General features: G+C 47.5%; 1 protein-coding gene across 4 annotated transcripts in view; it reads right to left on the reverse strand.

Annotated features, from left to right (window-relative positions):
- Nucleotides 1-219: 219 nt before the first annotated feature.
- CAPN5 (calpain 5) overlaps nt 220-13,950 on the reverse strand; it is a 66,074-nt gene continuing 52,343 nt past the window's right edge. For all 4 annotated transcript variants that reach the window (XM_082055801.1, XM_082055802.1, XM_082055803.1 and 1 more), the window contains 10 exons: nt 13,053-13,261; nt 12,429-12,621; nt 11,676-11,869; nt 10,873-10,950; nt 9,795-9,990; nt 8,768-8,890; nt 7,812-8,008; nt 6,701-6,822; nt 2,806-2,942; nt 220-2,363 (listed from right to left, as the gene is read on the reverse strand). In XM_082055801.1, coding sequence (XP_081911927.1) covers nt 2,181-2,363; nt 2,806-2,942; nt 6,701-6,822; nt 7,812-8,008; nt 8,768-8,890; nt 9,795-9,990; nt 10,873-10,950; nt 11,676-11,869; nt 12,429-12,621; nt 13,053-13,261 — 1,632 coding nt within the window. In that variant the 3' untranslated portion in view covers nt 220-2,180. The remainder of the gene's footprint in view (nt 2,364-2,805; nt 2,943-6,700; nt 6,823-7,811; nt 8,009-8,767; nt 8,891-9,794; nt 9,991-10,872; nt 10,951-11,675; nt 11,870-12,428; nt 12,622-13,052; nt 13,262-13,950) is intronic.

The raw sequence follows: 13,950 nt of genomic DNA on the forward strand, positions 1-13,950 counted from the left end.
GGAGGAGACTGAGGGGTGACCTCATTAATGTTTAAAGATATACAAAGGGTGAGGGTCAGGAGGATGAAGCCAGGCTCTTCTCGGTGACAACCAATGATAGGACAAGGGGTAATGGGTACAAACTGGAACACAAAAGGTTCCACTTAAATTTGAGAAGAAACTTCTTCATGGTGAGGGTGGCAGAGCCTGGCCCAGACTGCCCAGGGGGGTTGTGGAGTCTCCTTCACTGGAGACCTTCAAACCCGCCTGGACGCCTTCCTGTGTAACCTCATCTGGGTGTTCCTGCTCCATGGGGGGATTGGACTGGATGAGCTTTCGAGGTCCCTTCCAATCCCTGACATTCTGGGATTGTGTGATTCTGTGATGAAAGGGGAACAACAGCCTGCAAAAATTGATGAAGTTGTACCGTACGCTTCTGGATGTACCAGGAATTGAGCTGGCAGCTTAAGTGACTTTGAGGAACATCGTACCACTTTATAGATTCAGCAGATCTGTAGAAACTTCAAAAAATAATACAGACTTGCAGCACAAGTGTGAGCATTTAGTAGGGCAAGCAGAAACCCTACTTGCTATGGCAAAATAAGTTTTTCCCCTTCACTTGTCCTTGAAAGCAGAGGACACTGCTCAGGTCAAAATTTACCAAGATGACATCACATGTATTCATTTCCACTCAAATGCAGACAACTGCAATAGATTTGCTTATTAGAAAACCTGACAGAAAAATCCCTTCACTTGCACAATTTTTAAAGGCACATGAATTTAAAAACAAACAAACAAACAAACCAACCACAGCAAAACAACAAACAAAAACCCCAACCTAAACAACAGCAGAATAAAAAATGTTTTAAAACCTGCCCTGATACACTGCTGAGAGGCCAGACAAGGGTTTGTTGTTTGGTTTATCTGGGATGGTTTATAAGAAGCTGGATTCTGCCATCCAGTGGAGTGAGGGAGATAAACCCTGTCTTGGTGGCAAACGGGAGCAGATCACAGCCCTGGACATGGCCCTGAGGATGCATTTGGGTTGTGCTTGTGAGTCTGGCTCCAGCACTGTGCAATTCATCCTCCAGGCCAGGAGATTGAAAACTAACACTGAGAGATGGACATTGGTATGAATTAAATATTCCCAGCTGCACTGGGAGCTGTGCTCATCTTCTCTCCTCTAGCACAAGCTAAAATCCTAGTATTTTTTTAATAGAATTTGGGAAAGCGAGGCACTGAGAAATGGCGCACTGTATGCAGCAGTAAAGATGGAGCGGTTGAGCAAAGCTCCCCATTCCTTGGACCTGACGCTTTGGCCTTCAGAGGAACTGATCTCCTCTGATCTACACACTGAACAGCCCCAGCAGAAAACCCACCCCAGCTACAGGGGTGAGCTCTCGGGATGGGGACTGCATGAAGACATGGGGACAGCAGGCACCACGGCAGTTCGAGAGGCACACGCAGGAGCTGAGTCCAGACCAATTCAAGAACTTAACCCTAGGGAACAGTTGTCCCACCACAGTTGTTGGCATGAGGTTGAACAAGACTCAGTAGAAGACAGCTTGTCCCTAGAATGGTGGAGCCATTAGTCTCATTGCCCCCATGGATTTGGGATTTGGGACTGCCTTGGTGCGTTCTCCTTCCAGTTGCAGTATGCAGATCCATCCCCAGAAAACATCCAAAAGGCCTCAATCTATTTTCCCACTTCTCCTTTGCTGAGGTGCCTCCACAGCGAAGCGATTAAACGGCAGTTTTGCGGGAGACGACTCCACGCACGCTACTCTAAAATCCAAGCAGAGACATCGAAGATGCATTGAAGCGGCTGGTGGGACCGCGGTGGCCACACGTGCGTTGGTGGCACGTGCGTGCCAGCCCCCATGTAAACAAACAGCATCAGAGCATCGTGCTCTGGCTGTCAGGACACACGGCGTGCCCGCAGCGATCCCAGGGGGCACACGGTGGCGATGGGGGCTGCAGAGGACGCCAGCGGAAGGATCGTTGCGGTTCCCCAAAAAGGCACCATATTTTTTTAACATTGAACACACAAGATTGGCTCCTTTGAGTGGAATGCATGCGTGGTTCCTATACGCTTTGCGGATGGTAGGTAGGCGCTGTGTGTGTATCTATGTATATGTATGTATGTATGTGTGCATGTATATATACACATATGTGGCACCAGAAGAAGAGTCCTTGAGTACTTAGACGTTGGTGAGGGTGTTACTGCTGAGCAGCCTCAGAGCGATGGTTCCAGGGAGGTCGTTCGATCTCCTGTTGCCCTTGTCCTGGAGGTGCAGGGTGTGCACTGACTGCCGGTCACTGGGATCCCCCTTGAGCACCACTTGGCCCAAGAACTCGTCGCTTATTAAGTTGTGGTTCCAGATCTGGGGAAAAAAAACCAGACACGATAGCAGCTCTTTGAGGGATGCAGCCAACCTTCATGCATGGGGCAGGAGAAGGGGTTTAGTCATTGTCATAGAATGGTTTGGGTTGGAAGGGACCTTAAAGACCATCTACTTCCAACCATGGGCAGGGACACCTTCCACAGACCAGGATGCTCAAAGCCCCATCCAGCCCGGCCTTGAACACTTCCAGAGCTGGAGCAGAGGTTGTCGAGGTGTTGGGAGGGTTCACTCTTTAACTGTGAGGAGTAAAGGACATGTATTCACCAGTTGTAACAGCTCAGCTGTGGTAGTGAGTGGTTGAGCTATGTGAATTGATGATGGGGAACAGACCCGCTTTGGACAGTGTGAGGAGAGAGCAGGTGGTGGTGTCCAAGTGAGAGAGGGTCTCCATCCCTCAGCTCACTGTTTGCCTACTGGGTACCTGAACAATGATGGGTTGTCCTGGCTTCTTGCGGTAGAAGAGTCCTTTTACGTCAAATTCTGGAGACACTGTGTTCTTCTTCACTGGAGATCGAACCTTTTGCCCTTCACACTTTATGATCACATAAGGGTCAGCTCCTGTGGAGAGAAAAGGAAGTTTTGCTTTGTTGTAGCTCCTGTAAGTCCTCAGAGCCCTTTTCCAGGCGTGTCATGCAGCGCTTTTTCTCCATACCCCACCAGAGGAAATGGACATCTGCCCAAGAGTTCATCACACCCCTGATGATGTCCACGAAGCTTAGCTGATGGGCTTAGGCTTACTTCTAAGGTGACATTGTCCCTGAGCAAGAGGTGGTGATGGACTGCCACTAAACGGCCACCTCTTCCTCAACCACACATTCTATATACATTCTCCTTCATCACTCCAAATCATAGAACAGTTTGGGTTTGAAGGGACCTTCAAAGCTTATCTAGTCCAACTCCTGCCATGAGCAGGGACATCTTCACCCAGATCAGGTTGCTCAGAGCCCTGTCCAGCCTGGTCATGAATATTTCCAGGATGGAGCATCTACCACCTCCCTGGTCAACTTGTTCCAGTACTTTACCACCCTCATTGGACCTCCTGGCCTTTGAGATAGATCTGTCATGGAGGACATGGACCTGCTCACCTCTCCCTTTCAGGATTTGCTCCACTGAAAGCAGGGTGAAAGAAAGCTCATATACTTCCCAACCAGGACAATCTTGGTTTTGCTCTACGGTGATAACTAGCTACCTTAACAGGGACTGTGCTTTTCACCCCTGTGCAAAAATCATCATCACATCTCAAATTCCTCCTAGACTGAGTGAGACTCAAATGCTTCAGGGGTGTCAGTACAAAGACTAATGGTGGGGTAAGAAGAACGCTGGGTGATCAGAGTGACAAGAAATGGCATAATGCTAAGCTAAAATTAAGGGCCAAGATGTGCTCATTGTTGAGATCCAAAAATGAGATCATTTGGTCACTGCGGAGGTTTGATGAGGAACCAGTAACAGAATGGGAAGCCTTAGGATGGAAATAAAAGGCTTTTAAAGAGGTGAAGATGGTTCTTAAGAGTATTTGCTATGGGTAACAATTCAAGGAGAAGATAAAAATGTCAGAAAGGATCACGGGTGGGAGTGAGAGACATGTAGAAGAGAAAGACTGAACATTGAGGGGCAACCAGGAGTAAGGAGTGGGAAGCGGAGGAGAAAGTGGGAAAGTAATTGTAATATCCCAGCTGGATCAAGACAGTCATGGGGAACAAGCAGGACACAAAGATGGAGAGTAAAGTCACTAAATTCACAGATTACCAGCCCACCAACTGAGCTTCCAGGAGAGGGAAAGACTCCCTTATTAGTGAACATTTTCCCCTTACAAAACAAGTGTTCATTTTGGGAATTTCAGTAGAGAATGAGCTATTTCAATGGAAATTTAACTGCCAGAACACATTTTCTTGGCTTTAGTGGCTATGATGGAAACAGCAGACCAGGTGGATGAGTTTTATTGTCCAAGGGAAATGTGGAAATGAGAAGGAACAAACCAGCTCCACTGAGGTCTAGGGATTTTGGAACCATGTCTTTGATTGCCAGACCACCTCCTTGCTAGCTTTCTGTTTGGAAGAACCTGGCTCCCCTGGTGAGATACAGCTGCTGGATTTCACAGCTGATTTTCCAACAACAAACCCTTGTCTTTTGGGATGTCCTATTAAATCCTCATATTCCATCAGCCGTAGCCAAATTCCTGTTTGTAAATCACTATTTCCAAAGTAGTGTGAAAGGCCTGGAGTGGGAGATATAAGGGATGCCATTGCACTGGAAAGCACCAAATATACGAGCTGTTGATGGTGGGAGCTGAACAGCTGGAAAACAGCTGGCAAAAGCCATTCCCAGTGGCCTTTTGCTGAAGAAATGTTTTATGGCTCCAGAATCCACATGTATGTCTGAAGGAAAGATAAATCTCCTTCTTTCTCTGAACAGTTCAGAGATTTTTGGCTACAAATTTCCCTGCAGATACACTGAGCTGTGTGGGTAATCCAAGAAAAACCAGCCTGCCTAGGGTAGAATTACGTCCCTAAACACCAGACAAGATAGAAAACTGTCTTTGTAGCATGTGATAAATAAGTAAATTGGGCTAGTCCTTTTTCTAAAGAAGGATCCTGCTCATTACTTTCAGGGCTCTAGTGATATGCAGCCCTGAAAATAATGCTTAGGTGAAAAAATAACACAAATATTTTATATAAGCTTTTAATTTAGATTTTCAAATTCTAAGTTTTTGATTTTTATACTTTAAATTTGGCTTGTAAGTGCCTGGCTAAACATTGCCACGTTCAACACACATCTTTGGCTCAGGAAATGGGGGAGAAAGGCTAGGACCTGGTCTGCTCTTTGCTGGAAAGGCATTCACTTATCTCTGATCCTTACTTCAACAATCTCCCACTACCAGCCATCATGACCCCTGGGTTTCTTGGTCCAGATGTCCCAGGAGGACTGAACATGGGGCTCTTTCCAGAAATTTCTGCAAGGTTGCAGGACATGGTGAGTTGTGGTGCTGCTGCTGCCTTTCATGCAAGAGAAGTGTTGGGCACCAAAATTGCATCAGAGCATGGTAGGACCATGAAGATGAACCTTTAAAGGACCAAGAACGGAGACACACATTGCACTCTGCTGGTGGTAACTGAGGTCATCTCAGAGGGCTCCTAGGAGCCAAGCATGGAGCAGGACTTACAGGAAACAGAGGGAGAGGTCCTTGATCCACATCACCCCAAAATGAGCTAAGTTTGACCCACCCTCTACTAACAGACATTCATCCAGCCTCTGGTGAGGAAGACTACCCTAACACATCAGCCTGTTCCATTGTTTCTCTGTCCTTCCTACTGATACAGGGAATTGACAATTAACTAATTAACACTTAAAAAAAATAATTAACACTTCAATAATAATTGACTAACTAACACTTAAAGACACTTAGAGAGCTAACCCTTTAACCTACATCACTATTGCCTAGCCTTGCTTAGTTTTGTGTAACTTAATGTACGAGAAACGGGACTTCACTGACATCTTGCAAAGATAATAATCCTTGGGTGCATCCTTGGGTAGAACTAGATAACAGAAACTTGGGCACAGGACAGGAGATACGCCAGTTTTAACCAACTCAGCAGTCTGAGACCTAACCAACTCATCACACTGGACCAAAGGTGACCGTGTACAGAGAAAGAGGACCCAGGTTCACAATCACTGCGCAGCTGCAACCAGGAGGAGCTGGAGGTGGAGACTATGGAAATGGTCTCCCGGAACTCATTGTAATAAGAACCGCCTTCTAGGAGACAGGTTATGAATATGTATAGGCGTTCCTAAAACTTTCATGAATATGTAACACTTTACTGCATTTAACCAAGCTCACAACTACTGTAAAATACACACATCGTGGGTGAAGTGATTCCCTGTGTGTCCAATGTCGTAAAATACATACCTTCCTTACAACCCCAAGGGTTGTAAGGTCATTTCCGCACCTCACTACTAAAAAGCCTTTAATACAATTCCTGACTTTTACAGTTGCTCATACTCAGGATGAAAGTCTGGATTGTTATAGGACCACTGCTAAGGGCTTTGAGGAAGTTTTGGGAGGATCTCCCAAGGATCTTAGACAACAGTCTAAATATAATATCTCCCAGATCATGTCCACAGCAAGAAGTGAGTTTGATTCTCCATGGACTTTTTTCTCCTCTGGTGTCTGAATCAGGCATGTTCACTGAAAAAATATCTGAGGACATAACAAATCCCAGCAACCTCTCACCTCATGAAACCAGCTCCCCTTTTTCCCACTGAAATATCCACCTTCCACCTCCTTCAGGAGTAGACAACAGGCAGGGAAAGCCCAGTACCTCCTTGGGAGTCCTGATTCTTAAGCCCAGCTGCGGCGAGGACGTGGATCTGGGACACCACTTGTGGGTAACCACACATCCCACTCCAGCAGGTGTGTGGTGGCTCATCCAGCGTCAGCTCTCTGAAGGGAAAAACACATGGGCTTTGAGAGGTGCCCAACTGTACCCCGTGGGCAGGCCAGAGAGATTGCTCTAGCAGGATGGAAGGACTGTGCACTGTCAGACTGTGTTCCCCACGCTGATATCCTCAACCTGGGTTTGGGATGCTCTTCCATGTCATGCCTAGAAGCAGAGTAGGAGCTTCTCTACATGTATGTGTGTGGCAGATGCATTCCCCCACCCCGCCGCCCAAAAGCAACAGAAATTTCTGAGCTCATGGGCCACTATGGTCATGCATACACCCCTTGGTCAACAGACAGGGCCTTTGACCAATGAGACAACTTGGTTGAGAGAAGTTTCTGGACAACCACCATAAGTGAACACAGCTCAGATTCAACTAGGGTATAAATGTAGCCCTCTGGAGACCCTCATTGAGTTGGTGTTCCTTGAACCAGCAGGTATGCAGTTGAAGACTCTCCTCCTTAGACTGGCCATCTAAGGAACATACCCCAGGGACTGAGGCACCTTACCGACCTGGTAAGTGATCTGTGTACCCTTGAGAGTCTTCACTTTGACACAGAGTGGGAAGGTACATGTTTTGAACCATCACTCTAGAGTTTTTGGATCTGATCCCCTTGAGATTTGAGTCAGTTGTGTAGTAATGGAACTCCTAACTGGTATCCAAACCTGTGTATAATGTTATTGTATAATGTTATCGAAGTGTTGAATAATTTTGAATAATCCCCATTTGTAGGTGGTTTCTGTTCAGCAATTCTGGTTAGAATACAGTCTGTTTGGACCTTGTTGCCTGCCTGAATTGACTTCTAAAGTGCCTCGGTGACACTGTGGTAAGATCTGTAACGATGCCCTGTCTCTTGACCACCCTTGAAAAATAGCTAAATACCAGCTCCAGACAAAGCTATGACCAATTTAATCAGGAAAACCACATATCTAAAGCACAGGCCCCGCTCCAAACAACCAGCTTCTCCTCATCGCTGCTCCTTCTCCTTACCGACAATCTGAAGGCACATCCGTGAAAATCCTGAGAAGGAATTCTCCTACATGACCGGGGTCAAAAGTGGTGGGGATGATGACGTAGCGGCCTTCCTTCAGGTCCGTCCTCAGGAAGACGCTGCGGGAGTTGATGTAGATGGAGCTAGCCACCTTCTGCTGGAGGGTGTGCATCCGGTAGTTCCTGTTCAGCTCCACCTGGACAAGGACCACAGCAGGATGGTCAGCAGGACAGCACTGAGGGACAACATGTTGGTATCCACCTTGGGAGGCAAGGACTGATCCCACAGTGCTGGGAGAGCTGGTGTTAAGAGAACCAGCAAAATGATCCCAACTGGGTTGGATGGAAAACAAGCATGGACATGGCTCTCCCAACTCCGTTGGCTCAGGGACTCATTGTCTGCTGTATCCCAGCTTGATATGGAGAGCCCAGCAAGGAACACACAGGAATCAGTCTATTGGATTTCAGCGTTCAGAGACAGCACACCAACCATGGCTTCCAGCAAGGTCTATGCTGTCACTGTTCATCTCTGAAATCTCCCATCATGTCTAGATGGGGTTAGATTGTGCTGAAGGCAACCGACAACAGAACCCGAGGGAATGGAAGAATGATGTGCCATGAGAGGTTTAGGTTGGACATTAGGAAAAGGTTCTTCACCCAGAGGGTGCTGGAGCACTGGAACAGGCTCCCCAGGGAGGTGTCACGGCCCCAAGCCTGACAGTGTTCAAGAAGAGACTGGACAATGTCCTCAGACACATGGTGTGAACTGTGGGGTTGTCCTGTGCAGGGACAGGAGTTGGACTCGATGATCCTTGTGGGTGCTGTTCAACTTAGGACATTCTATGATTCTATGATTAAATGAACAATACCAATGCTCATGCAGGACTGATGTACCCCTCCAGCACTAACAAATTTACGAGGTGTACTCAAGCCAACATGCAGGATCCATGGTCTACCTTATGGATATCAAAGCCTATGGCCAAGTTCTCTCCTTTGCCTTCTTTGCGACTGGTCCTTTTTGGCTTCTGCTGTATGGAGATCAGCACTTCATCTTCTGTCTTCTTCACATCAAACACATACTAGAAGCAAAAGGAGGAAGGTAAGGGACAAATTCTACTAAGACAGGGTCACTGGGTATGGGTGGGGGTGGACACACAGTAGAATTAACCTCAGCTTCTCCTCATCTGCCTTACTGCAGGGATAAACTGGCTTCAGTACCGGTACTGAGAGCCCATACACACTCCTCTTGGGAACTGGCATCATCTTGCCAAGTCAGAGACCTTTTTGGCTCTTCTTAGAAAACGACTGGCAAATCCAGTCTTTGAATTACTCAGTGGAATCCAGGGAGTCCAGATGTAGTCTCATACCAGGGACTTTCACCTCTTGCACTCTGCCACAAGTCCTCCTATGGGGCATAGAAGGAGGAACTGATGTTCAGAGACCTAATGTGAAGGCTAATACAGAGCTCAACTCCTCCACATCACTAATGACAACTCCTGCAATAGAACTGACCATCCTTCACCTGCTTGTTAGGTGAAGGACTCACAAGAACTTGTCACAATGTTACTGAGAATCCCAGTTCAGAGCAGAACAGGACAGAAGAGCTTGTTCCAGGAGACGAACTTCAGAGCAGAGCCTTTTCTAAAAGCCAACCTATTATAGAAGGAAATTACCCTACAGACTAGATCTGTCCTGGTAAATTTAGCAGTGCCAAAGTTTGGGCAAAGGAACTGGAATTTGATCATTCAGATATCCAAATTGTTGGAAATGGTTCCTAGCCTTGTTTGGCACTAGCTAACCCTGCTACCCTGCAGCACGGTTGGCAGTTTGCTTGTGCCAAGGTGATCTACACTTAGACATAGTTTCCCTGATAGAGGAATATGGTCAACAGAACCATTTTATCCTTCTAGGTACCCTGTATGAAATTTAAACACTTGCAAGCACATGTAAAGGCTCCAGAAGGTTCTCTGCTCCATGACTCACTTGGGGGTTCTGCAAAAAGGTGTCCTTGTGGTTGATACAGCCTCCACAGCGGTTCTTCAAGGGGTCACTGTTTCTGGTCCACGCCCCACGTAGCACTGCCTCCTCCCAGGTCTTGTGGATGCTCAGGTAGGATGTGTTGATGAGACGACACTTGATGATGTCCGTGAAGTATTTGCAGAAATCTTCAAAGGTCATCCTAAGTCAGGAAAGGACAGAGCTGGGTTATGCTGCTTCATTCATAGAACTGCAGGAAGATGTGCCAGGGGAGGTTCAGGTTGGACATGAGGAAAAGGTTCTTCACCCAGAGGGTGCTGGACACTGAACAGGCTCCCCAGGGAGGTGTCACAGTTGCAAGCCTGACAGTGTTCAAGAAGAGACTGGACAATGTCCTCAGACACACGGTGTGAACTGTGGGGTTGTCCTGTGCAGGGACAGGAGTTGGACTCGATGATCCTTGTGGGTCCCTTCCAGCTCGGGACATTCTATGATTCCCCTGAACACTATGTGCTGCAGGGGTTTTCTTGATTACCTGTGGGTAGCTTCTGGTAGCTGATGAATAACAAAAGAGATGGAGATACCTTTCTCCATGCATGCAGGAAATATTTCTTCTTCAGTTTAAACAATAGAGCTCTGCATTTTGGAGTGAGAGAAGCAGAGCAGTGGCCCTTCCTCCACAGATGGGGATGGTGCTCTGTGCAACCTGATCTGGGTGAAGATGTCCCTGCTCAAGGAAGGGGGCTGGACTAGGTAAGCTTTGAAGGTCCTTTCAACCCAAACTATTCTACGATTATTTGATTATACGCTGTATTGATACACACCTGCTGGGGCTGCTAAGTTCAGCACATTCATAACAGGTTCCCAGCACCCTGGTGAAATGGTTTGGACCCTTGTAATCCTAGAGTCATGGCCACCCAAAGCCAATAGCCATGGGCTCAAGGAGAAGGCTTTACTAAATATCCTAGGGCTTAGAAGGCTGTTTGCTCTGGATAGCTGTATGCATGGAAATGACTCACATGCTTCATGGGGTGGGAGGACTCTGTGGGCATGGCCTGTGGTGACGATCTCAGGAGGGACTCACCAGAACTCTCCATCGTCTTCCACCGTCATCCCCATCTTCTCTCTCTCACTTTTACTCACTTTCTGCCACTCCTCAGAGCTGTGGGAAGAGAACATGATCATTACAGTGAAGGCAAGGGGACATACAAGAAATCAAGAGGCTACTTGACCTTGACAAGATCTGTCTAGGGCACAAGGCCTGTATAAAGCTCCAGCCATGCAACCAGTCCCCTCACTGCTCTAGTGGTTAAGTCATCTTCCAACTATGGGGAAAATGCAGCTTGGAGCTTCAACTTCCTTCTTGACCAGGGGAGCTGAATCCAGCTTGGCAAGGTTTTGTTTGGCCAGTACAATCACAACCCTATCAGTGAAAACAACTAAATGGACTCTGGCAAAATAATCTGGTTACACCACCCTTTGATTCTTCATCCCATCCACAGACACCACAACAGTCAGGGGTGGCAGAGGTTGATTCTGTTGGGTGCTATTTTTGCTGGAACAAGAGTGGGAGTGGGAAGGTGAGCTATAACCATCCTTCACTAGTGTGAACATGCTGGTGATTTCTCCATAACACCCACCAGAGCCTTAATGAGAAGGTCTGCCAAGCTCAGCCAACCTCCTGCTGTCCTCCAGGGACCCTAAGGAAAGGAATGAATCTACCCTAGTGAAACAGTAGGTTTAGGACATGGGTTGAAGCAGCATCTCACAACTGCCCATGCAATATTATCTTACAGGTGTGGTTGTAGCCAAATTGCCTCATGCTCAAGGCTTACTCCAACCCATCTTTTCCCACCAAAGCTGCTGCTGCTGCCCATCCTAACTCACGTGTCGCTCCAAGGGCCGTTCCACTCCCGCTCGCCCCACGGGTTGCGCATGCGGATCATGTCCAGCTTCTCCGACTTGAAGAAGGACAGCAGGCCGTGGCCCAGGCGGACCTTCCGCACGTCCGTCACTGCGTACGCGTGACCCTTCACCAGCCCACAGGCCAGGCGGGCCTCCATGTCAGCTGCTGACGTGGCCTGGGCAAGGAGAAATAAACAGTACTTGTACCAGGGCGATGTGACTGTCTTTGCAGGGACTGGGAAAAAAGAGAGCTCAGGCTCCCTCCAGGTTGCTCTGAGCTGAAAAGGAGAGCACTAATGCTCAGGGAGAGACCCAGTTGCCTTGGGAGATGTATCAGATGCCATTTTAGGTGTTAGTTCCTTCCTGGTCTTCACCTGCTGCATGAGGTCTCTGAGCTCAACCTGTCAACCAATGAAGCTCATCCTACCTGGGAGGTCTGGCACCCAGTGTTTGTAGAGATGTCCACATGCAGGCACCAAAACACCTTTCTCTGGAAGTGAATCCTCTCCTAACATTTAAAGGGCGGTGGGATGAACGTGGGCTCTTGGACAGAGCAATGAGGAATAAAGAGATTTGGCATCCAGTCTTGACTTTCTTCGCCGTTCACAGGAAGAAGTGGGAACCCTTGGCCATAATTCATCTGACCTAATTTAGAAATCCCCAACAGTGTAAGATGACTGCATCCTAAAATGCCTATTCCCATGACACCATGGCCATACAGGCAATGTCACTTACTTTGATGGAGCAGCTGATGAGGCCTCCCCGGTTGTGCACCTTCAACACACGCTCGAAGAGGATGTTTCGCTTGGCTTCATCAGCAATGTAGTCCCCTTCAGTCAGGTCGATAGGTTCAGAGACTCCACCAGTAAAGTCTACCAGGGCATCAGCTGTGTTACCTCCATCCAGGGCCTCATAACAACCTGACAACCTGAAAGAGGGTGACAGGGATGGCACAACAACACCGGCTTGACATTTTAAGGGATCTGGGACAGTTCTTAGGGCAGCCTGGAAAACAGAGATTTGTAATAAAACTTTCAGTGGGTGAGGACAGAAAACTGGGATGAAAAAATAAGACCCATGCAGCCTGGAGCACTCTTGTTGTAACAGGACAAAGTAAAGGGAACTTGAAATCCCTAAGATAGATGTTACTTAAACAAACATAGAGTTGGAGGATATTTTGCTCTGAGGGTAAATTAAGGCTAGAGAAGGGTTTTTTTTCTTGTAGTTTCTGTCTGTTAAGTTCTACTCCACTCCACAAAAGCTCTTGTTTTCACTGGTGCAAACTAACTGATGAATGAACAGAGGGGAAAAACAGGGTGCCCACGCCCCAGTTTGTTCTGCAATTGCATTGGTACCTACTTGGCATAAGCCTTCTCCACCAAGGCACACCAGAACTCGTTCCTGGAGTTGGAGTGGCAGTAGATGAGCTGGTTGTGGAGCGTGGGCAGGCGGTCATCTATCACCACGTCCAACCACTGACCGAAACGCCAGAACTGGAAGTGGAAGATCCCCACGTAGCTCTCAGGTTTCTCAGGGTTCCACTCCTGCTCCTTCCAGTCTGGGATGACCTGTGAGACAGAAGACACATGCACCCAGGTTGGTCCTTTTTTTCCTGGGTTTGACTCTCACCCTGGAACTAATGCAGACAATATAAAAGACAAGGAAAAATATGATGGGGATGGACTTGTTACAGCCTGTTGGGGAGAGATTTTGGACCTGGTTCCTCCAAAACAGACAGATTAACATGTACTGGAATAGTTTATACTTCATTGTGCCCTGGAAGATGGAGTCAAAGATTCTTGTCCTCTTTTTTATAATTCTGCACTGAACATCTGCTGCCATCTACTGCTATAGACAGGCCATTGGAGCAGAAGATTCCTTAGTGTGACCAGGGGTGGTTATTTTCATGACCACATTTTGTTCATTTTAGTGTCAGTAGGGTACCACTAAGAGAGGGCACCTTCTTTGATCCTCTTATTTGATTCCAGTGTGACTTGACTGGCTCAAAAGCAAGTGTTGTCTTCATCTACCTGGGGGTAATAAACAGGGACTGGACACTCCGTGTACACCTACTCTGCTAAATGAAAGTGTGAAAAGTGAGATCCCCAACCTCACAAGTTCTCTGTTCTTCCCTGTCAAGAGCTACCATACCAATTCAAGCAAGCACAGCGAGGTGACCTGCTAGGAGAAGGAAAAGAGGGCCTGGGGTGAAAGAAACCCTGGAGCAGCTGAGGGACTGAGGGAGTGCAGGTTTGGT

This window comes from Streptopelia decaocto, assembly GCF_964273445.1.
Source record: "Streptopelia decaocto genome assembly, chromosome: 1".
NCBI classification, from domain to species: Eukaryota; Metazoa; Chordata; class Aves; order Columbiformes; family Columbidae; genus Streptopelia; species Streptopelia decaocto.